The sequence below is a fragment of the Rhinoderma darwinii genome, chromosome 6 (genome assembly GCF_050947455.1).
Source record: "Rhinoderma darwinii isolate aRhiDar2 chromosome 6, aRhiDar2.hap1, whole genome shotgun sequence".
Classification (NCBI taxonomy): domain Eukaryota; kingdom Metazoa; phylum Chordata; class Amphibia; order Anura; family Rhinodermatidae; genus Rhinoderma; species Rhinoderma darwinii.
Window position 1 is genome coordinate 3,196,659 of NC_134692.1, and position 24,818 is coordinate 3,221,476.

The 24,818-nt window shown below is 46.8% G+C and overlaps 1 protein-coding gene across 1 annotated transcript in view; it reads right to left on the reverse strand.

Annotated features, from left to right (window-relative positions):
• Positions 1–201: 201 nt before the first annotated feature.
• Positions 202–24,818, reverse strand: part of PDIA5 (protein disulfide isomerase family A member 5) — a 39,257-nt gene continuing 14,640 nt past the window's right edge. Inside the window, exons 7-16 of the mRNA XM_075829031.1 lie at positions 22,541–22,608; positions 21,525–21,616; positions 21,378–21,449; positions 20,662–20,798; positions 16,808–16,875; positions 13,038–13,201; positions 12,825–12,955; positions 6,503–6,573; positions 3,520–3,654; positions 202–3,424 (exon numbers count right to left, since the gene is read on the reverse strand). Coding sequence (XP_075685146.1) covers positions 3,344–3,424; positions 3,520–3,654; positions 6,503–6,573; positions 12,825–12,955; positions 13,038–13,201; positions 16,808–16,875; positions 20,662–20,798; positions 21,378–21,449; positions 21,525–21,616; positions 22,541–22,608 — 1,019 coding nt within the window. The 3' untranslated portion in view covers positions 202–3,343. The remainder of the gene's footprint in view (positions 3,425–3,519; positions 3,655–6,502; positions 6,574–12,824; positions 12,956–13,037; positions 13,202–16,807; positions 16,876–20,661; positions 20,799–21,377; positions 21,450–21,524; positions 21,617–22,540; positions 22,609–24,818) is intronic.

Consider the following 24,818-nt stretch of genomic DNA (forward strand, 5'->3'; position numbering starts at 1 on the left):
CATGGGCCACGCGCTGCCGACGTAGAGTAGGAGGTGGTCGTAATAATAATGGGACTCCAGCGTATGTGTGTGTAACATTATATATCTAGCCCTGATCACCAGGTCTCCGCATCCACCACCTCCCTCCCTCCCTCCCGCAGCAATTCCACCTTCAGACATTGGCGCTTCACTAATCTCCCCGTGCAGACCAGACACAAATGATTATCTGTAAAATTATTTTTTTTATTCAGAGATAAAAGAAAATCACAGATTAAACACAGATCGGGAATAATAAAACGATCAGAACATACGTGACGGTCAGAACTTTACAGAAAGAGAACCAAAATCTGCTGACAAATGAAGACGACGCGGCGTTATCCTCAGCGAGGGGGAATGTAAACAAAGTCTGCGCTCATCTTCTCTGCGTATCAAAAATATGGTGCATTTACTCATCATACAGTATGAAAACACGACGCAACACGTAGGAAACCGCGTCCAATTACACGTGAGCTCGTTACCCTCCCCCCTTGGCTTAGAGAAAATAATCTTTTTTGGCTTTTTCTTTACCTGTCCGTTTAAGTGTGAACATTCTACACAAGTCGTGAAACCGCTCGCACAATCGCTGTCGTGTGTGTATGATGGCTTGTCCCTGAGTGACGCGACCTCGGGCCTCCTCCCATCTTAACCCTTTAGAGTGAGTGGAAGCCGCGAGAAACGCTGAGTCTGAAGTACAGAAAAATCTATGAACACCAAAAAAATAAAATCTTAAACTTATCGGCTGCGCTGCGTAAAGTCTTCGGTTCGGGGCGTCTCACAGTAAATAAAAAGAATCAGATATAAAAAGTCCAGTCCCCTGGCCGCACGCTTACTCCATGGCCGGGACTACAGAAATACAGTCCGGAATGATAATTGGAGCTTGAACCCCTTAGTGACGTGAAACGCGTCTGTGGGATAAACAGATATTCGTAAAACGTGGCGTCTGTTCTCCAGGAGGCTATTACCCGAATATGGCGGCCGGTATATTCAACTAGAGCCACGGACCTTCACAGCGACGCACTGAGCTGCTCTACGGTGGCACCGGGAAGTTGATGCAGAAAAGTCGCTGGAATATCGTTACTGTAACACAATGATGGGAGCGCCACGGACTTCACGCGTTCTACAATGTGGTCATGAAGCCTCGGCACTAAAATCAGCGTCACAGCGATGTCCATGGATCCCAGCGGATAGATGGATTACACTGTAACGAATGTCAGCACAGCTACAACGTGGCCGAGTATGTGACTGCGGGGGACGCCAGTACAGAACAGAATCTCTTTTTTTTTTACATAATCATCACAGTATGGTGGGAATGTCCGAGCAGAACCCTCTAATCTCTGTAAAACATCATAATCATCTAACATTATTGGAAGAAAAATATTCTCTGCTGCTATAATGAATAGTTGTAGTCACACGCTGCAACTACACGAAAGGCGCCTCCAGACGAACACTCCAGCTCTTCCCTGTTGTGGCCCCTGCGCGCCCCCCCCCCCCCCACTGCCCTCTTGTAGACCCCCCGAGTGGAGCTGTCTGGATTGGAAAGGCTTCTAGTTCAGCTGCAGCCAACAAGGGGACAGCGGGGACCTCCAGAACCGCACCTCTCCGGTAAATTAAACTTTGGGGGGGACGTAGGGGCGGCCGTAACTCGAGGAAATCTTTTTCATTCCATCGTCCTTTCCCAGTTTTTACTTTTATATCTTATTGATGTGATCTAGAGGGCGGAGCTGAACCCACAAAATACTCCCACAGGCGGAGCTAAACCCATAAGCCTCTCCCCTGTGCACTCTCGGCCAGTCATTAGTCACATGACATTTCCCTGCAGTCTTGACAATGTGTTTGCATTAGTGGGTCTCACTTTTGGCCTGATTGAGGGGTTATTTCGTGTAATTGCTCCCGTTACTTCCATTATTACAGGAAATCGAATCCTATAAATAAGTATAGGGGGGGGGGGTATACAGGAAATGAAGTAGAAATATTATTACTTGGATGTTCGCGGTTGCTGCAAACATGCCCAATCATCCTCCGTCCCCGCCAGGGACAGGGCATGGGGTTCTATGGCAGTGGTAAGTAATCCTGGTGATCGGATTGTCAGTATCCAAATAATGGGGTGAGAACAGCGAGAGAGAAGTGGAAACCGATTCTTCTCACCTAGTTCCTTGCTGCAATGCCAGGGGCTGTGAGCGGGGCAGAGTACCCACAAAACTTAAAGGAGGTCTCCACCCAACACTCCCTGTTCCAAGCCGGTTCCTCTGTACAGAACTGATCCAGCGGAGACTCCTTTAATGCGTCACCTCAGCCCCATTCATTGCTAGAGATTCACAACCAGAAAGACAAAACATCAGGAAGACGGTGCCGGAGACTATGAACAAGCGGTGGATCCGTCTTCCTGCAGCGTTGTTACTGAGAGCTCTGAACGTCCCCTCAGCGGGGGCAGCTCAGAGCTCTGGAGGTTGTTGGATCCTAGGACAGTCCATTGGATCAGACCCACGTCTAGGTCCTGGAAGTCTGGAGAATAGTCCACCCGATAATGGTGGTCCTGGAAGCTGCGAGTACGACCAATGCGCTGCTGGACCCCGACTGGAGAACTGGGGTATGGTAGATTAAGAGAACTGAGGTCTTCATATAAAGGTTGGCGATTAGGTTAAGTAGGTCTGTGCGCTGTAGATCATATGTAAGAGGCTCTTGATGCCGTGCACTGGAGAATAGGTGTATGGGGTTTTATATAGTGCACTGCGGGATATGTAAGGGATATGGTGCACTAGAGATCAGGCCTACCTTATACAATGCACTGGGGACTTGGTGTGGGGTGATCTTCATAGAGATTTAGGTGGATACACAGTGCACTGCAGGATAGGGGCGAGGGGTGCAGGGCCGCCATCCAGTGCACCGGAGGTTAGGGGGGCAGGGCCGCCATCCAGTGCACCGGAGGTTAGGGGGGCAGGGCCGCCATCCAGTGCACCGGAGGTTAGGGGGGCAGGGCCGCCATTCAGTGCACCGGAGGTTAGGGGGGCAGGGCCGCCATCCAGTGCACCGGAGGTTAGGGGGTGCAGGGCCGCCATCCAGTGCACTGGAGATTAGGGGTACAGGGCCGCCATCCAGTGCACTGGAGATTAGGGGTACAGGGCCGCCATCCAGTGCACTGGAGATTAGGGTGCACAGGAGACTATGGGCACAGGGCCGTCATCCAGTGCTCCGGAGGTTAGGGGTGCGGGGCCGTCACCCAGTGCACCGGAGGTTAGGGGGAGGGTGATTCTATAGTGCACTGGGACAGATCCTCCTTGGCCCTGGAGGCTGGGAGCCATGCTGCAGGGCACTGGAGGGATTAGGATTACAGTTCTTCCTTCTTCTTCCCGAGTTTCACGTGGTCCTTTTCTCGCAGCGATCGTATGAACGAAATAAACGCAGACTCCTGATTGACAGATAAATAAACAGGCAATTAGTACGGCGTCCTCCCTGCCCCCAACACAGCCCCCCCCCCCCATCCCCGAAGAGAAAGACACTGACCGAGCGTTCCCCGTTGTATTTCTCTGCGAATTTCCCATAATTGTAGTAGACGTAGGTCGGGAATCCCTCCACTCCTTCCTGTTTACACAGATCCTGGTTCTTCTCTTTGGTGCAGTCAACAGCAGCATATCCAATCTAAAAACAAAGTAACGTGTCAGGGTCATGTGACTGCGGGAACCCCCCCCCCCCCCCCGACGTAGTAGCCAGAGGAGGGGATGATCTGCACATTCTCGCACTATAAACCAGGCAAATACCGGACACTCGGAGGGATTTCTCGGCCATAATGTGGTTGCATTTTAACGTTTGTATTAGGGCTGCAAGTCCTGCCCTGAGCGCGAGCACCGACCACAACGAGCAGCATTATAAATCCCTTTGTTGCCGTTAGTTCGGATCATTAGTCTCACGGCTTGGCCAGGACTTGCCGCCATAATAGAGACGCTAAAATACAAAACCGCATTACCGCTGCCTGCATGAAGTCTAAATCCCTCTAAATCTGCAAATCTTTCTGCATTACAATCACTACAAAAGACTGTACGTGTGAACCCGACCCTAAGATTCCTCCTGGACCTAGAGCATGTTCATCCTGAGCCTCCTGGTCCATGTATAGAATGACAGGATAACAGGTGTGACACCGGCAGAGAAGCGGGGGGACTCCGGCTCCGTGCACAGGTCACCGCTCTGAACGCTGGATCCCGTGGTTTGGCTTTTTCTGGCCCGTGCTGTAGCCTCCATGGGGGTCGGGGAGACGTGATATCATCTTTCACCTGCAGCTCCGGCCGTGGCACCGTGTGATGGCACCGAGATGCCCGGCAGAATCCTCCCATTGTTATTTTTGTTGCAGTGACCCATAGACATGACTATGGCCGCCGGAGCATCAGCTACGGACCAGGACGCGATGTCATGTGCCGCACGTTGCCGTGTAGCGCCGGACTAATCAGAGATATTCATACCGGTGTTTATTATTGGGGCAGATCTCAAAATTAATTTGTGGTTTAAAATGTAAGAAGTTGGAAATAAACAATTCCTGTAAGAACGTCGGCGGTTATATGGAGGCGGCCGAACGCGGGACACGTCGCAGGATAATTCTGCCTCGTAAAACAAAACCTGATCTCATTAAGGCGACTATCTGGGAAAGCGATATTCCCATCCGGTTATTTACTGAGGGAAATGAATTGTGAGATCAGAGGCGAGTCCCGTTTAGTCAGCGGAGAACAGACGCCGATATGAACACGTCTATAAATAATGGGATGTTTGCGTTTTATTTCCATTCGGTTCTTGTCAGACGAGGAAAATTGAAAAGTAAATTATTTCTGACTAATCTCCAAATACCAGAGACAAGCGGCGACATCACCGCCTGAACAAATGATTGTAAAATTATCTCGTCTGATGTGACTGGTAACGAATATTGAGAAGAAACATCGAAGCGTCACAGCAAAAATACCAGATCTAGTCCAGACCAGCGGCTCCGTGAAACCACAACTCCCAGCATGCCCTGAGCCGCAGGCTATTGTACGGTTCACCGCTGGGTCCACGGCCGCTTAGGGGGTTTCTGGTTTTACAAATATCATGAAATGAAAAGTTTTCTTATATCGTAGGAGACTCTGTGGGCAGGTTTTAGCATCAGGGGGCATGGCCATACTCTGACAAATGGGAGACGGCTAGAATACTGTGAATCGCCGCTAAGTGTGCCAGCGTTTTCCGGTATGGAGCAGTGACAGGAATAAAAGCAAAGCAGCGATGGCACAAGAGTCGCGGCTCCTTCAAACAGCCGTTCACCGGGCGCACTGAGAGTAAGACCCCTACCGATCAGATACTGATGGCCCATCGGGAGGACAGGCCATCAGGTTCTCTCTCTCCAGATAACTCCTATAAACAGTCATCTCTATACAGGAGCTCATGATGCAAGAGGTGAAGCAGCAGCAGCAGCCACCGTAACAGAGGTCAGGGGTACACTAAGCTACATCTACGATGCTGGGGGAGGGGAGCCCTGTCTGTGAAGTTTTTCTCCGACTGTGAGAGCGATCTCTGTGATGCTGATTGGAGGAGGCGGCAGAGAAACTGGGATATCCTACTGCGCCGCACCGCCGTCCAACTCAGCTAAGTGACTGCAGAGGAATAGAGAAACCCTGGCGTCTGGGACGGGCTATCCGCTCTAGGCGACCCGGTCTTAGGATGAGTAGCGCTGTCCTACGATGGGCATCTCACCCAATGAGTTGCTCCCGGTCCTATGATGGGTGCCCTGAATGTTGGGTACACATTGCGAGTGCTCATTGGAAACCAAGGGGGCAACATGGAGTCTTTACAAAGGAAAACAAAAGGCGAAGTGTCAGATTTACTGCCGTACGATCTCATGTTTGTGCCGAAACTTTACATAAAACACATTAAGGGTACTTTCAGAGTGTTTTGGTGATGTTTTTGACGCGGAAACCACGCCAAAAAACAACCGAGCAGGAAAAAAAAAAAGCGTCCTGCCCATTAAGGCGTTGGTCTCTGCCCTCCCAGTGACATCAATGGGAGGCAGAGAAAACGTTTTTCGGGGTCGAAAAACGCCGCAATAAAAGTGGGAAATAGAGTGCAGACAGGTCAAAATTTGCCTCAAAATTCCTGAAGGTATTGAGGCAGATTTTTCCGCCTGCAAAAAAACTGTGTGAACAGGGCCTAAGGCCTCATGCACACAAACGTGTTTTTGCAGCCGCAATTCACCTGCAAATCTGCTGTCCCATTCATTTCTATGATTTCTATATGGTTTCCACGGTCCGTGCATTGGCCGGGAGCCTGGACCGCAAAAAGATAGGACATGTTTTATTACGAGCTGCATTTTGTGGTCCGGGCTCATTGAAATGAATGCGTGCACTATCCGTGATTTGCAGGCGGCCAGCGGATGACACTCCGCAGCCGCACGAGCCGCAAATCACGAGCTGTGCACACCATTCCGGTCTTATGCACGAGGCCTAGGACGATCTATGATGGACTCCGCACTCACCTTCCGATCTTCTTTGAATTCTTCCGCTGCCGTAGTAAAATCAGGAATGGAGTTTTTGCAGTGAGGGCACCCTGAAAGGAGAGGAGACGGTTACACCGCAGAACACATAAGCCGCTTATAAAGTAAGATCAACCTGGTTTCTGTTTGCAGCATTTTCTAATTCTCGGGGTGCAGCCTGCAGTGTAAAGAATGGAGGTTTTTTTTTTTATACCAAATATTCTAATATAAAGATACACTATAATACATGGGTGTCAGTCAGCAGTGTTTACAATTACTGTAGAAATGTATACAGGACGTAGCTATGAGAACTAGAATTAAATCCTCTATTCTTTACACTGCAGGCCACATTCATAGAACGGGAGAATAGAGCAAAAAAGGATCAAGGTTTATATTACAAAGTGATTTATTTGTTTGGTTATATCTGACTTAAAGTGTAGCTAAACGTGACATGTCAGAAGTTTGGATTGGTGGGGGTCCGAGCGCCGAGACCCCCACCAATCGCTATATTGAAGCAGCTGAAGCGCTAGTGTGAGCGCTCAGCCGCTTTGTGTGGCTTTTTCCAGAAATAAATGTATCGGTGTACGGACTCTATGAAAGCCTGGGACATGTCAGACGTTTAGCTACACTTTACAGGGGGCGTCTCACCAAAGACAGCCCTGTTTTATAAGGACGGAGGCATCTCTACCCCCCCGGCGATCAGCTGTGCTCACAAGTGGAACCTGCGACTGGTCAATCATTTCCCCTGCAGCGGCCTCTGCAGGCGAGATGTTGCATTGCAGGGCAGTCATTTAAATGAATAATACAATGCAAGGATGAGCTGGGTCCGCCAGAGCGGGAGTCGATCCCACATAGAGGGCGACATATGGACATGTGGATAAGGGCGGCCTATATTATAAGCCATATATTAAAACGGTTAATGATATAAACAATATAAAACACAAACAACATACTTACATTCACTTCTTACATTTACTCAGCATGTCCAGTAAAATTCTGATAACCCAGCAGATTTGGGAGCACCGAGGAAATTGAACGACTGGAAGTTTGGATACATGAACATACTTGCCTCCATTGCTGCTGTTTAAGGCAGTCGCGTCATCATCCGCAGACCAGCGCCAGCGTCCTCATGCTGTGGATCTGTACTGGCCTGCAGCCGCGTCACTTACCCCCCACATGGGGACATCAGAGCAGGGTCTGGGGTCTTCAGGGCTGCAGCGCCGGACTATCAGGAAATTCTCGGGTAATCTATTATAGGACTATTCTTTGCCACATTCCGGATTAAAGGAAACTCCCTGCAATATGACAAGCTGCCCTGCAGTCGGGTCCTGTACCAATAACCCATCGCTTCAGGCGTCTTCCCTCCCTCCACAATCCACCTTCTCTCCGTCTCCCATAATCAGGTTTGCTTCATTGATCTGACGGCCGCGTTCCTGATCGCCTCTGACTGCTTATAAAACAAATTGTCCCGTCCCACAGACCGTGCGACGAGGGTAAGAGACATCCAGACGCTTCCAGGACTGTGGGACGTCACACGCCGGCCTGGGCCGCTCCACGAGCCGGTATACAGAAGCATCACGACAAATTAGGAGCTGCCACAATGAATCGCCAGCGCTGCAGCTTTCATGTCACAAACACTTAGTGTAATTACTCCGCTGAACAGCCACACGGTGGACGGACGGCGCGGACGCTAATTGGAGAGATATCAGGGAACAAAAGGAAAATCGGAGCCACGCAGTTATTTTAAATGAGGTTTAAGGAATGACATTGTTCAATAGAAGGCGGGCGATGCGAAGTTAATTAACTATTGTATGTGCAAGAAAGAAAGGACATGAATTAGTGGAGGAAAAACTCAGCAGTGAAAACAAATGAGATGAAACGCCACCGCTGACTAATGGAGAAGAGGCCGCCGCTCTGCCGACTATACGACAACGCGCCCTCCTCCACAAATCAGGGCGAGTCTCCTTCCTATAACAGCCGCCAACATCAACGTCCGGATATAAGGCGCACCACCGCATACTACCAATCATTAAGGCCCCACCTCCGTTCCGGCCAGGTACGCCCACAAAACCTGAAATGGGCCATATCTGCATAAGCCCCGCCCCTTTGAGGCCTGTTTTGCAGCATAATCCCGCAAATAAAACGGGAAATAGGAATTTAGCTTTTCATTTATACTTGACCTTAAATGCCGAGTAACACAATCCTAAGATTTACCGATTTTTTTATTTTTCTTCTCGTTTTCTCCATTCACTACAAGAGCAGCTTTCAAAATACTTTCTGGTCACCGTTAGAAACGGACATTAAGCTCCATCGCACTGTCAAATGTGACCTTACAACAAAGTTCCCATAATGAGCTGCTCTCTGGTAACAGGAAAGCTGCAGAATTGTAAATGCAGCTCTGGGTGCAGATTTTACGGTTGTTGTTTCATCGTTGCATCTTTCTGATGAAACGCCTCACCAAGATCTACTGGAAACACGATGACTTAGTCCTGCTTACACAGCTAATAAACTTGTTACACCGTATCAATGTAGACAAATACCATATTAGCAGCACCAATCTCACATGACTCTTACTACACTGATACATTGTAACAGACCCTCGGCTGTGTGAGTAGGAATAGATACGTACTTGTTTTCAGCCTACTGATGTAAACAATGAAAGTTTCTAAACAGCAAGCAGAGATCTTCCCAATTATGATAAAGTATAATAGGAAGTTGCAAAACTTTCCACATATCTTATTTACATCAGACTGTACGAGCCCTTTAAATATTAGATTAGTATTTGGGCAGGATCCATCACTTTGATCATTCACTAGATCAGATCACAAAAACCGCAGGCGCCGTCTGACAACATCAAGGGTTAACCTGCTTCTCAGACTTCATTCAGGACACTGCGGCGGATTGTTACAAATCCCATAATCCCCTGTATCAGGGATCAGACGCGTTTTGAGGCCGCACTTACAACCCCATAGAGGAAGCAACACAGATGCCTTCACATGAAACAGAAATATATCCAGAAAGTTGCACTGATCTCGCAACCTGCCCAGCGCCCCCTGCTGGAGGGAACATGCGTGGAGGGAAATATAAAGAACAGAGACCAAAAGAGGGGGGGGGGGGCTGGAGATGGACAGAAATATAAATGACACCACAGAGAAGAAGCTGCAGGAAATCCAGAAGCAAATCCTCCTGCAGGACCTTCCTCACCAAGATACATGCTTGTTGTCAGTGAATAGGGACATTTTTCTTAATATTCAGAGGCTGATATCTGTTCTTGACCTCTATTAGTGCAGATAACTCTCTCGCTCATACATTTTACCTGTAATGATACACTATAACAAACCCTCAGACCAGGGGAGAGATTTGTGCTGCTGATGTATGTAATCCAATAGAGGATTGTCTAGCCGGATACATTGCAACGAACCCAGCACTATCTGAGCAGAATCAGCTCAGGAGGAGTTTTACAGTCTCTGAATGGAAACAAAAAGGTCTTCATTCACTGACAGCAGCCAGAGATCTTCAAAATGGTAAGGAACTGAAACAGAAAATCTACTAGAAAGTTGCAGGACTTCGGAGTACAGGAGACGGTTTCACGTAGACTCTGCACATTAACAGGTTAACATAATAATTACAACCCAGCTCAGAATTGGTTACAAAAGACGCAACTTGATTATAAAAGCTGGCGGAGAGCGGCGTTTACAGGAGGCACGGCGGGGGCGAGATGCTGCACGGTCGCCTCCAGATCTGCGCACTCGTCATGTTCTGCGCTTCGCTTGCGGTAGATAATCTCCTTATGTGAAAGCCTCTGGCGGATGTGAATGGATTTGGGATTCTATTTGTTCAGCTCTTATCGTGCCAAATGCAAATCCACAAAGAAATAAAACAAAGTCTACATGATACGGCGAGACGTGAACGGCTGTAATACCGGCAAGTCCCCCTGCGCCACGGCGACTTACACAGAATCAAGGCGAAGAGGACAGGACAGAGGATAACGCCGATGGGGGAGGGGGGGACCTTTAAACATCCCACAGCGAATGACAAGTAAATTAACCAGAAACAGAGGGACAAAGAAATCAATATCACAGAAGTCCAGGAGCAGCAGCGACATCTGGGATCAGGAGCTGGACAACTCTGCGGCCGCTTCTCTCTGGGAATCTATGGGGGGTCTCAGCTCACAAACCCCAAGGCTATCCCCTGACAAGTCCAGAGATAAATTAAGGTGGAGTTCCCCTTTAAAAGGATCTTTTATTCTTATGTCAATGGATAATAAAAATGTCTACAACTTCCTAATAGACCTTGTGAATAGATATCACTGCTTGCCATCAGTGAATTGTTTAAATACACAGGTAGAAAACTCCCACATACCGAATATTTATTACAGCCGGGGCTTTGTTACAATTGTATCCAGTCTAAACAACCCTTTTGTGAGATAAACAGCCTGGACTCCAGACTGTTACATTTTACCTGCACTGATACATTGTAACAAACAAAATCAGGATAGTTTAGAGGTTAGTGCTGCTGCTTTATTTACCTCACAGAGAATTGCTTAGACTGATTAAAGGTGTATTCCCTCCACATACAAAGGACATGCCATAAATGTGTGACCGAAGCGGCTCCCAGCTGGGACCTATACCCATCTCAAAAATGGCGGTCATCCCACCCCCATCTATGGTGAGGCGGCCGCCGCATCCAGTTAGTGTGCGCTGATCTCTCCACTGATTCCTACGGGAATTACGGAAAAAGCTAAACAAGGCCCCCTCCCCATTCATTCTCCACTAAATACAGCGGGCGCCTCTTTAGACGGGACAGGCGTCATGTGACCCCCCCCCCCATCAGACATTTATGGCATAATCCGTGGATACGCCATAAATGTCTATGGTGGGAATAACCCTGCCCCTTAACTTTCCTACAGAACCTCACGCTGGGTGCACTACATGTAACAACTCGCACGCGCGGCTGGAGATTTATACGATTTCTGCAAAGTGAGAAGTTACCTCATTGCAATATCCATTAGTCTGTGTAAATAAGAGCGCACAAGGTGACATCAGAATGGAACATAGGACTATAAATCATCATTGCAGCGGAGGAGCTCGCTGGAGGGATCGTAAAACTTAATAGGATCTCACTAGATATGGGACGGTATCAGAGAACATATTGTGAGTAATAGGCCTGCGGGTGAAGTGTCCTTGTACAGTCACCAGCAGGATCATCCAGTCTCATCAGGGGATCAAGTTTGGGTTTCATTTTACATCTAAATAGAATTTACATAACTCAAATATCTTGTACTGATCCAGAGTTACATTGCATTTTATACTCCAGTCACACCCAGAGCTGCAGCCTACAAAACAGTCCACTGATCCGGAGGCCTGGCTCCAGCAGTACAGCCCCCCCTATGGTTACAGTAAGTTCTGGGGCTACACTGCTGGTGACCGACTATAATAGAACTTCCCCGCTAATACAGCATGAGATATTTTTTGTCTCATGCCGGACTATCAGGGATTTCTGGACTATTGGGTGTCCAGTTAAGATCTGCATATAGTGAAATTCCTTTAACTGTAAATTTCGGTCGACTTAAATTAGGTTTACATTTTAAAACTTTCTTATAGACAACTCAGCAGTGGCCTGAGACATGGCCGCTGGGTGATTTGGGCGTTGTGGGGATCCAGCGTTGCGGTTTTCATTTGCATCTTGGGTTCTAAAGTATTTACATTTAAGATGTAGTATAAAAAGTTCTGCAGATATCGAATATACTTTGTGTGTAAATTATTTACTTTATCACTTTCTCTCCTTGCTGTAAGTGAATGGAAACCTTCAATGTTTACATTCTGCGGCGGAAAACCTGTATAGATGTATTACTTCTCACAATGTTACAGTGTATCCAATCCTCTGTGAGGCAAACACAGCAGCATGACAAATATCTCCCCTGTTGTGAATGGTTGCAATGTGTCAGTACAGGTAAAATATTGATACAGTCCGGGCTCACATAGGATTGTCTGGAATGGATACAATTGTAACACACACTCCGCTTTGAAAAGTATTATGTCTGGACAGGGTTTCAGCCCATGGATATAAACAATTAGTGTTCACTGACAGCAAGCAGAGATCATCAAAATGGTAAGGAATGGAAACACAAAGTATATAAGACAGGAGAACTCTTGTAAGGGGAAAAGCCGGTGACTAACAGGGAGAGGAGTTTATTATTATGTGAACGCAAAAACCTTTTGGAGCTTATGATGGCTGATAACAGAGGACAACAGCTGTATTATATGAATGTGACATTTTCCTAGATGTCGTCTTCTATTGGAGCAGTTTATATTTTAATACTTACAAGGTGCGTAGAACATGACGAGCGCATGCTTCTTCTTCTTTAGGCTTTCTTTGAAGTCGTCCCCCAGGAGGTGGAGCACGCTCGATGGCTTGTCTTCCCATACCGGTTCTGGAGGAGGCGGGGCCTCGGGGCTGCGACAAACACAACTCTACATCATTTACGGTGTCACATTGAATCTACATACGGCAGACGGTAACCGGCAGCAACTCGTACTTCTGCATAAACTCCAGGATCTTCTGCTCGGTGCGCAGGTGAGGCACGGTGTACTTCTCCTCGCCATCCTCAAAATACTTCATGGTCGGGAACCCTGAGACGTGGAACCTCTCAGCCAGAGATCTGTGCACCGTGGCGTCCACCGCCGCTAAGACACCGGCACCCTAAAGGAGGAGAGGAGCGGTCAGCGCTAACAGCGGGGGAAGTATCAACACTTACTGATCATTGTTCATGACGACACGAGGTAATAGGTCCCCAATAATAAACAAGAAGAAATGTGTACCCCTGAAATCAGTCCCAATACAATGGCACTTGGTGCGCAGGACAAGGACACGCCGACACTCGGGGCGCAGGACAGGCCGACACTCGGGGCTTGTGAAGGATGAACTATAGGGTACTACGTACACAGTAGACCAAGTAACCAATCCCCAGGTGGGCGATTTATGAGTTACCACCCCCGTGCGGCTATCCTGTAGGACAAGGTGATGTGCGAGCGCTCCGGAGCAGATAATGAGCCTGGATCTTATAAATCATTAAAACCTTTGATTAGAATCTAAGTGATTAATGCAGAAATGTTTCTTGCCAGAATGACCCCCGATCCTCCATTCTGCTGCGCTCGCCTCCCTGTTTTCTCTAAATATGACAAGTTTAATTAATCCTAATGGTAAACACTTCTAATAAACACGACTCTCAGGCTGTTCCTGGAATATTCTCAGCACTGGAGATTTGGCAAAGAGAGGGAATTAGTAATCAGCCGGCACTCGTCTCCAACTCCTTGAGGATCTCTGCAAGACGACGCGTTTTATTCTCATTAATTGGGAGCATTAGAATTCTATCAGTAAAACAATCCATAAATTAGGAAATCTACAATGCTATCAATAATATGGAGCATTTAACTAATTCACACCCCTTGATTCCACGTTACAGATTACAAACCAAATTCATCGCCATAAAAAACAAAATGTGTACATGCATTACATTACTTATCCTGTACTGATCCTGAGTTACATCCTGTATTATACTCCAGAGCTGCACTCACTATTCTGCTGGTGGAGTCACTGTGTACATGCATTACATTACTTATCCTGTACTGATCCTGAGTTATATCCTGTATTATACTCCAGAGCTGCACTCACTATTCTGCTGGTGGAGTCACTGTGTACATGCATTACATTACTTATACTGTACTGATCCTGAGTTACATCCTGTATTATACTCCAGAGCTGCACTCACTATTCTGCTGGTGGAGTCACTGTGTACATACATTACATTACTTATCCTGTAGTGATCCTGAGTTACATCCTGTATTATACTCCAGAGCTGCACTCACTATTCTGCTGGTGGAGTCACTGTGTACATACATTACATTACTTATCCTGTACTGATCCTGAGTTACATCCTGTATTATACTCCAGAGCTGCACTCACTATTCTGCTGGTGGAGTCACTGTGTACATACATTACATTACTTATCCTGTACGGATCCTGAGTTACATCCTGTATTATACTCCAGAGCTGCACTCACTATTCTGCTGGTGGAGTCACTGTGTACATACATTACATTACTTATCCTGTACTGATCCTGAGTTACATCCTGTATTATACTCCAGAGCTGCACTCACTATTCTGCTGGTGGAGTCACTGTGTACATACATTACATTACTTATCCTGTACTGATCCGGAGTTACATCCTGTATTATACTCCAGAGCTGCACTCCCTATTCTGCTGGTGGAGTCACTGTGTACATACATTACATTACTTATCGTGTACTGATCCTGAGTTACATCCTGTATTATACTCCAGAGCTGCACTCCCTATTCTGCTGGTGGAGTCACTGTGTACATACATTACTTATCCTGTACTGATCCTGAGTTATATCCTGTATTATACTCCAGAGCTGCACTCACTATTCTGCTGGTGGAGTCACTGTGTACATACATTACATTACTTATCCTGTAGTGATCCTGAGTTACATCCTGTATTATACTCCAGAGCTGCACTCACTATTCTGCTGGTGGAGTCACTGTGTACATACATTACATTACTTATCCTGTACTGATCCTGAGTTACATCCTGTATTATACTCCAGAGCTGCACTCACTATTCTGCTGGTGGAGTCACTGTGTACATACATTACATTACTTATCGTGTACTGATCCGGAGTTACATCCTGTATTATACTCCAGAGCTGCACTCCCTATTCTGCTGGTGGAGTCACTGTGTACATACATTACATTACTTATCCTGTACTGATCCTGAGTTACATCCTGTATTATACTCCAGAGCTGCACTCCCTATTCTGCTGGTGGAGTCACTGTGTACATACATTACTTATCCTGTACTGATCCTGAGTTACATCCTGTATTATACTCCAGTGCTGCACTCACTATTCTGCTGGTGGAGTCACTGTGTACATACATTACATTACTTATCCTGTACTGATCCTGAGTTACATCCTGTATTATACTCCAGAGCTGCACTCACTATTCTGCTGGTGGAGTCACTGTGTACATACATTACTTATCCTGTATAATACTTCAGAGCTCTTCAGTATCACTCATGCAACTAGCAATGCTTGTATATGGAGATTGTATGGCTGTGTGCTGGATTTTATGCACCTGTTTGCCATGGGTGTGGCTAAACACCTGTACTCCCAAAAAAATAAGGATGTACTTTTAGCCACTATTTCACCTTTTCTGGCATAGACTGTATACAAATTGCACTTAAAGAGGCTCTGTCACCAGATTTTGCAACCCCTATCTGCTATTGCAGGTGATCGGCGCTGCAATGTAGATTACAGTAACGTTTTTATTTTTAAAAAACGAGCATTTTTGGCCAAGTTATGAACATTTTTGTAGTTATGCAAATGAGGCTTGCAAAAGTCTAAGTGGGCGTGTATTATGTGCGTACATCGGGGCCTTTTTTTTAATACTTTTACTAGCTGGGCGTTCTGATGAGAAGTATCATCCACTTCTCTTCAGAACGCCCAGCTTCTGCCAGATCACGCTGTGACGTCACTCACAGGTCCTGCATCGTGTCAGACGAGCGAGGACACATCAGCACCAGAGGCTACAGTTGATTCTGCAGCAGCATCGGCGTTAGCAGGAAAAGTCGATGTAGCTACTTACCTGCAAACGCTGATGCTGCTGCAGAATCAACTGTAGCCTCTGGTGCCGACACGATGCAAGACCTGTGAGTGACGTCACAGCGTGATCTGCCAGAAGCTGGGCGTTCTGAAGAGAAGTGGATGATACTTCTCATCAGAACGCCCAGCTAGTAAAAGTATTAAAAAAAACGCCCCGATGTACGCACATAATACACGCCCCGATGTACGCACATAATACACGCCCCGATGTACGCACATAATACACGCCCCGATGTACGCACATAATACACGCCCACTTGGACTTTTACTTTTAAACACACCCACTTGGACTTTTGCAAGCCTCATTTGCATAACTACAAAAATGGTCATAACTTGGCCAAAAATGCTCGTTTTTTAAAAATAAAAACATTACTGTAATCTACATTGCAGCGCCGATCACAGGCAATAGCAGATAGGGCTGCAAAATCTGGTGACAGAGCCTCTTTAAATCACATGAATCACAGTCTCTGCAGCTCTGACGGGAGGGTGTGTGGCTCAGCACTCGCAACATTGTATCATCTCCAGTTACATTATAACAAAATTAAATGTAACAATGATTTAAAGAGACAGACACCAGTAAAGTCTGGCTACAAACATGAATAGACCAAGCAAATGAATTCCTTACACTTTCCTCGCGCAGAACTTCTGCCGCATTCTCATAATCCGGCTTCATTTTTTTGCAATGTCCGCACCCTACAGGAAAGAAAGAAAAAAAATGATTAACATTACAATCTTGGATCTCACTCAATATCCTGGTTATAGATAATCTCCCCCAAGATACATCAGAATGACTCAAGGGCTTATTACTGGTCTATTGCTTTGGTTCAATTGAAGTTGACGCTGGGAACAATCGCTGCAACATCCGGTTCTAATCGTGGCGTCAATCACATCCCTCCTGAGGTGAGAAATGGACGCAGCGGACAGGAGGGTGTGGACGCACTGACAAACGGATTATAAACACGAGGAGTCGGAGTGCTAGTGACAGTCTCAAGTAGGTCACGATCTCCGGCTGTGACAGTCGCTGAATGTGCCGCTTCATCACACACAATGTAGGACAGGCTGGGAGCGCAGGGCTATAAGGACCCTCCCCACCCCCAGGAATGGCGCAATCATTCTCCCATACCACCCCGCACCGTTATGCAGGACGCAGAGCTCCAGTATATTCCTCAGCATCGAACATAATTAGGAGTTTTATAAAGCCACCTCAGGGGTTGGATATGAATCGTGGCGCACGCAGAGTTAAAGAAGAGCAGCAGCACAATTATTCTTCCTCGGCAGCGACGGCATCTTAATCCCGCAGCACGAGTGACGACTGCTTCACTAATGTCATTTCAGTCTTTTTCTCTACACAGAAACAGATCTAAGCAGCGCAGCAGCCTCACACAGAGTGAACACACTTCAAGGGCTCGTCCAATGTAATGTACATGAAGCCCCATCATTATATAATAAAAAGTTCTGAAACTTTTTAGTAGACGGTTTTAGTTCCTCACCATTTTAAAGATCTATGCTTGCTGTCATCCAGAACCTAAAAATCTGTCCTGACTTAATACTTCTCACAGCTGAGCTTTTGTTACAATTGCATCCAGTCTAGACAATCCTTTGTGAGCACAGACACCAGACAAGTACAATGCATCAGTGCAGGTAAAATGTAACAAACTATCAGGACAGGAAAGAGATTTGTACTGCTGATGTGTTTACCCCACATATGTGAACTCAAATATTCTTATAATGCATGGCATTACTTATCCTGTACTGATCCGGAGTTATATCCTGTATTATACTCCAGAGCTGCACTCACTATTCTGCTGGTGGAGTCACTGTGTATATACATTACATTACTTATCCTGTACTGATCCTGAGTTATATCCTGTATTATACTCCAGAGCTGCACTCACTATTCTGCTGGTGGAGTCACTGTGTACATACATTACATTACTTATCCTGTACTGATCCTGAGTTATATCCTGTATTATACTCCAGAGCTGCACTCACTATTCTGCTGGTGGAGTCACTGTGTATATACATTACATTACTTATCCTGCACTGATCCTGAGTTACATCCTGTATTATACTCCAGAGCTGCACTCACTATTCTGCTGGTGGAGTCACTGTGTATATACATTACTTATCCTGTACTGATCCTGAGTTATATCCTTTATTATACTCCAGAGCTGCACTCACTATTCTGCTGGTGGAGTCACTATATACATACATTACATTACTTATCCTGTACTGATCCTGAGTTACATCCTGTATTATACTCCAGAGCTGCACTCACTATTCTGCTGGTGGAGTCATTGTGTACATACATTACTTATCCTGTACTGATCCGGAGTTATATCCTGCATTATACTCCAGAGCTGCACTCACTATTCTGCTGGTGGAGTCATTGTGTACATACATTACATTACTTATCCTGTACTGATCCTGAGTTACATCCTGTATTATACTCCAGAGCTGCACTCACTATTCTGCTGGTGGAGTCACTGTGTATATACATTACTTATCCTGTACTGATCCTGAGTTATATCCTATATTATACTCCAGAGCTGCACTCACTATTCTGCTGGTGGAGTCACTGTGTATATACATTACTTATCCTGTACTGATCCTGAGTTACATCCTGTATTATACTCCAGAGCTGCACTCACTATTCTGCTGGAGGAGTCAATGTGTACATACATTACATTACTGATCCTGAGTTATATCCTGTATTATACACCAGAGCTGCACTCACTATTCTGCTGGTGGAGTCACTGTGTATATACATTACATTACTTATTCTGTACTGATCCTGAGTTACATCCTGTATTATACCCCAGAGCTGCACTCACTATTCTGCTGGTGGAGTCACTGTGTACATACATTACATTACTTATCCTGTACTGATCCTGAGTTACATCCTGTATTATACTCCAGAGCCGCACTCACTATTCTGCTGGTGGAGTCACTGTGTACATACATTATATTACTTATCCTGTACTGATCCTGAGTTACATCCTGTATTATACTCCAGAGCCGCACTCACTATTCTGCTGGTGGAGTCACTGTGTATATACATTACTTATCCTGTACTGATCCTGAGTTATATCCTATATTATACTCCGGAGCTGCACTCACTATTCTGCCGGTGGAGTCTGTGTACCTACATTACTTATCCTGTACAGATCGTGATTTATATCCTGTATTATACTCCAGAGCTGCACTCACTATTCTGCTATTATATATGTCTTAATAGAGGGCATATGAAGAGGTGAGGTGTTGTCCCCCTTAAAGCGGCTTTGAGGTGCAGGGTCACTTTAAGAATTTCCCAGCAAGTAAAGCGTTTCATAAAAAGCACAAATAATTTTATTTCCCTTCGGCCCCAAATTGCAGTTGGTTTCATTATGGAGCATTTTGCATGATGGAGCTGCAATCATTTCACAAACTGTTCTTCATTCAGCGGCAAAAAAATAAAATAGGAGAAGAAAAGAGCCGGAAATTCTGAAAAATAGGTTTTATACAGAAAGAGCCAATGTAGGCAGCCCTGGCTGCAAATTGTAAGTTATTGCTGCACGTTATACTGGGAGTCGGAATCAGCCAGCGCCTCTATTCTCACCAGATGATTGCCCGACAAAGGGACATGACCGCTACACAACGGGATATGGAAGCCACGTCTGTCTCCTTAGAACTTTTGGGTCTGCCATGAGATTTAAGGCTAAGAAACGGCAGACACCACTGGGGTAAAGGAGTAGGAACATACTAGTGTTGGAGATCTTCGGTCTAGCATTGGGGTAAAAAATTATTTTTATTCTGCCCTGCGCCGTTTCCTAATGGGTTTTTATTTTCTGATTGTATATATTTTTTCTCTTTCCTATACATGATTATAGGGTAAGCCATCTTACCTGAGCGGTTATGAACAGCATTTAGAGATATGCTTTACAGCAGACCCATTGACTTCTATGGTAGAATGTAGTGGGCATGCTCTGGGACATGTGCAGAGATAATTGGGCCGGAAGTGGGAGGAGGGGAGCGGTGTACATTACCAATTGTCAATGGTGGATCCTGTGTTATCTATATATAGGTGTTACCGGTCAGTGTAATCCTGCCTGTGATGATAATGATATGATGATGAGAAGCGATCTCTACAGAACAGGAAGAATAAGTCTAGTATGAGGTTCATTAGTCAGTGTGAAAACTGCAAGTTATTAGGTATATTTTTTAATATAGATAATAGCAGAAAAAAAGCAAAAAAAAAAACACCAAAAATTCTCAAAATATATTATTTTTAATTATATTTGATTTACGACTCTTATTAGGAAGATTTATATTTATGGGAACTGTATGTATGTATGTATGTATATATATATAAAAATTTGGGAGGCAAATTGCAAACATTTCCCACTCCACTAAAGCTGCATACCCAGGCAGACCTGCCATTCAGGAGTCTGGGAAAGCTGGATAGTAACTGATGCACAAAAGGAAATGAAAATGACTTACACGGGGCATAGAACATCACTAGCACAGACGGGTGATCCTGGACAAACTGCTCAAAGTCAGCATCAGTCAGGTGATGGACGTCGCTTTCCTTCTCCGACCACGGTACCTCTGGCTCTTCAGGTGCTGGAGGCTGAGGGCTGCAATAATGAGACCAGCACTGCATGGGTTAATCCAGATGAGACCGGCATCACTGGGTGGTATCACATGACCAGATTTCCTGGCCGTTACCAGCACTGATCAACGATCTAGCGCATTGATTTACCATCGCTGAGCTCCATTCACATGGGACAATAGTCTGAAAGTCTTTGTATCTTGTCGGCACCGATTACACATGAAGATGTGCTGTGGACAAGCGACCATTTTTTGGGCCGCATAAAAGATGCCATCAGCCGACAAGCTGATCGCCTGCTTGTTCATCGACTGATCGTTGCCCTGTTATCCGAGTAATGATCGGGAGCGGGTGTTCATACGAGCGCTCATGCGCCCGGTCATTCGCCCGTGTAAATTGGCCTTAAGACTACAAGAGTCCTGCAATTTCCCCAGTCCTGTCAAAAACGGAGAACTTTGTAGCGTGACTATTTTCTCCCTTATTTCGATTAGTGTTGCGGTTTGTTTGTGGAGGATTACAGCACTGGACTTAATAGGATGCAGCCCTACGGCTTTATCATCTGACAACTACTACTCCCAGCAGACCCCATGCACATCATTCTACTCACTTTTTCAGCCAGTCTACAATGTCTTTGGCAGTTGTTCCAAACTTCTCAAAATTGAACTTGTACTTTCCCTTCCTAAAGAAAAGAAGAATAAATTATGAGCTAAAGCCGCGCAGGTGCTGTCGGTGACCAGACCCCAGGAATACTCACTCAAAATACAGAACTGTGGGGTAACCCTTCACGCTGTATTCTTCCTTTAGTCTCTCAAATTCAGGAGGGAAAACGTTCAACCCAGCTAAGACCTGCAGGAAAGAAGATGAAGGGGCTCAGACGTCTAATCTATACACAATAATAAAGAGGCATCAAAATCAACATTTAAAGGGCCGGTGTCCAGTCGTCAGTATAAGAAAATAACCATATAAAGCTTAATCATTGTATGTTTAAAAATTCTGCAACTTTCTAAAAGACAGTTTTATTCTTTACCGTTTTCAAGATCTATGCTTACTGTCAGTGAATAGAAACTTTCAGGTTTACATTCTAAATTTGAAAACCCGTCCTAACCTGGTTCTGGCCACATAGCAGTGGGTTAGTTACAATGTATCAGTGTAAGTCATCCTCTACGAGCTAAAAACAGCAGCAACTAAAATGTATCTTCTGTCCTGGGCACAGTAGACAACACACCCATCTGCTATGCAGGAGTTTTCAACTTTTGGATGTAAACTAGAATGCGCTTATTCACTGACAACAAATAGAGATCTTGACTAAATGAGCTTGGACAAGAAAATCACTTTTGGCTGAGCCGTCCGCTGTAACATAGGCCCTTTTTAGGCCACCAATTTTGCTGTATTCTGGAGCCACAGACAGCAGCCCCCCCTATAATTGTTTTCACTTCCAGCCTCTGCGTGAACCCCCCCGTAAAATAATCGGATTACTCACGGCAGGGATGGCGATATTATAAATGAATTCTGATGTGGATGAAGCCTGGCTGGCAGCGACGGTTCACACTGGCGCCTCAGCACTTGTCAGAGGACATCAGTGTTGGGTGAGGTGGCCAGGAGCTGGTACAAATCTGGTTATACGCTGCCCCCGGGCACGGTCCTCACAGGACATGGGGGTGTTATCAGTAATAATATATTAGTTCCCTCCGTGCGAGCTGAACATTTTCCTGCTATTAGTAGGAGATCCAGTTTCTGTGACGTCACTAGTCTGTACCAGAGATTACTCACATAGGTGCCCTTCAGCTCGGTGGCCGCCTGTTGGTACGCTGGCATCAACCTCTTACACACACCGCACCCTGAAGATGAGAGATGAGGAACATTAAGATGGAAGGCGACTATCAAGGAGCACTGCGCAGGGGGAGGAGACTAATGAAGATGATGGCGAGGTAGGATGGGTACATAATACTGGAGCACGCTGAAATGGGAACCAACTGCGAACAGGAAGGAAGGGCAGAGAGAGCGCGTCAGAGGAAGGAAGGAAGGAAGGAAGGAAGAGCAGAGAGAGCGCGTCAGAGGAAGGAAGGAAGGAAGAGCAGAGAGAGCGCGTCAGAGGAAGGAAGGAAGGAAGAGCAGAGAGAGCGCGCGTCGAAGGAAGGAAGAGCAGAGAGAGCGCGTCAGAGGAAGGAAGGAAGAGCAGAGTGAGCGCGCGTCAGAGGAAGGAAGGAAGGAAGGGCAGAGAGAGCGCGCGTCAGAGGAAGGAAGGAAGGAAGGAAGAGCAGAGAGCGCGTCAGAGGAAGGAAGGAAGAGCAGAGAGAGCGCGTCAGAGGAAGGAAGGAAGAGCAGAGAGAGCGCGTCAAAGGAAGGAAGAGCAGAGAGAGCGCGTCAGAGGAAGGAAGGAAGAGCAGAGAGAGCGCGTCAGAGGAAGGAAGGAAGGAAGAGCAGAGAGAGCGCGTCAGAGGAAGGAAGGAAGGAAGGAAGGAAGGAAGGAAGGAAGAGCAGAGAGAGCGCGTCAGAGGAAGGAAGGAAGGAAGGAAGGAAGAGCAGAGAGAGCGCGTCAGAGGAAGGAAGAGCAGAGAGAGCGCGTCAGAGGAAGGAAGGAAGGAAGAGCAGAGAGAGCGCGTCAGAGGAAGGAAGGAAGAGCAGAGAGAGCGCGTCAGAGGAAGGAAGGAAGGAAGGAAGAGCAGAGAGAGCGCGTCAGAGGAAGGAAGGAAGGAAGGAAGGAAGGAAGGAAGAGCAGAGAGAGCGCGTCAGAGGAAGGAAGGAAGGAAGAGCAGAGAGAGCGCGTCAGAGGAAGGAAGGAAGGAAGGAAGAGCAGAGAGAGCGCGTCAGAGGAAGGAAGGAAGGAAGGAAGGAAGGAAGGAAGAGCAGAGAGAGCGCGTCAGAGGAAGGAAGGAAGGAAGAGCAGAGAGAGCGCGTCAGAGGAAGGAAGGAAGGAAGAGCAGAGAGAGCGCGTCAGAGGAAGGAAGGAAGGAAGGAAGGAAGAGCAGAGAGAGCGCGTCAGAGGAAGGAAGGAAGGAAGGAAGGAAGGAAGAGCAGAGAGAGCGCGTCAGAGGAAGGAAGGAAGGAAGAGCAGAGAGAGCGCGTCAGAGGAAGGAAGGAAGGAAGGAAGGAAGGAAGAGCAGAGAGAGCGCGTCAGAGGAAGGAAGGAAGGAAGGAAGGAAGGAAGAGCAGAGAGAGCGCGTCAGAGGAAGGAAGGAAGGAAGGAAGGAAGGAAGAGCAGAGAGAGCGCGTCAGAGGAAGGAAGGAAGGAAGGAAGGAAGAGCAGAGAGAGCGCGTCAGAGGAAGGAAGGAAGGAAGGAAGAGCAGAGAGAGCGCGTCAGAGGAAGGAAGGAAGGAAGGAAGAGCAGAGAGAGCGCGTCAGAGGAAGGAAGGAAGGAAGGAAGGAAGGAAGAGCAGAGAGAGCGCGTCAGAGGAAGGAAGGAAGGAAGGAAGGAAGGAAGGAAGGAAGGAAGAGCAGAGAGAGCGCGTCAGAGGAAGGAAGGAAGGAAGGAAGGAAGAGCAGAGAGAGCGCGTCAGAGGAAGGAAGGAAGGAAGGAAGGAAGGAAGAGCAGAGAGAGCGCGTCAGAGGAAGGAAGGAAGGAAGGAAGGAAGGAAGGAAGGAAGGAAGGAAGGAAGAGCAGAGAGAGCGCGTCAGAGGAAGGAAGGAAGGAAGGAAGGAAGAGCAGAGAGAGCGCGTCAGAGGAAGGAAGGAAGGAAGGAAGGAAGGAAGAGCAGAGAGAGCGCGTCAGAGGAAGGAAGGAAGGAAGGAAGGAAGGAAGGAAGGAAGGAAGGAAGAGCAGAGAGAGCGCGTCAGAGGAAGGAAGGAAGGAAGGAAGGAAGAGCAGAGAGAGCGCGTCAGAGGAAGGAAGGAAGGAAGGAAGGAAGGAAGAGCAGAGAGAGCGCGTCAGAGGAAGGAAGGAAGGAAGGAAGGAAGGAAGAGCAGAGAGAGCGCGTCAGAGGAAGGAAGGAAGGAAGAGCAGAGAGAGCGCGTCAGAGGAAGGAAGGAAGGAAGGAAGGAAGGAAGAGCAGAGAGAGCGCGTCAGAGGAAGGAAGGAAGGAAGGAAGGAAGAGCAGAGAGAGCGCGTCA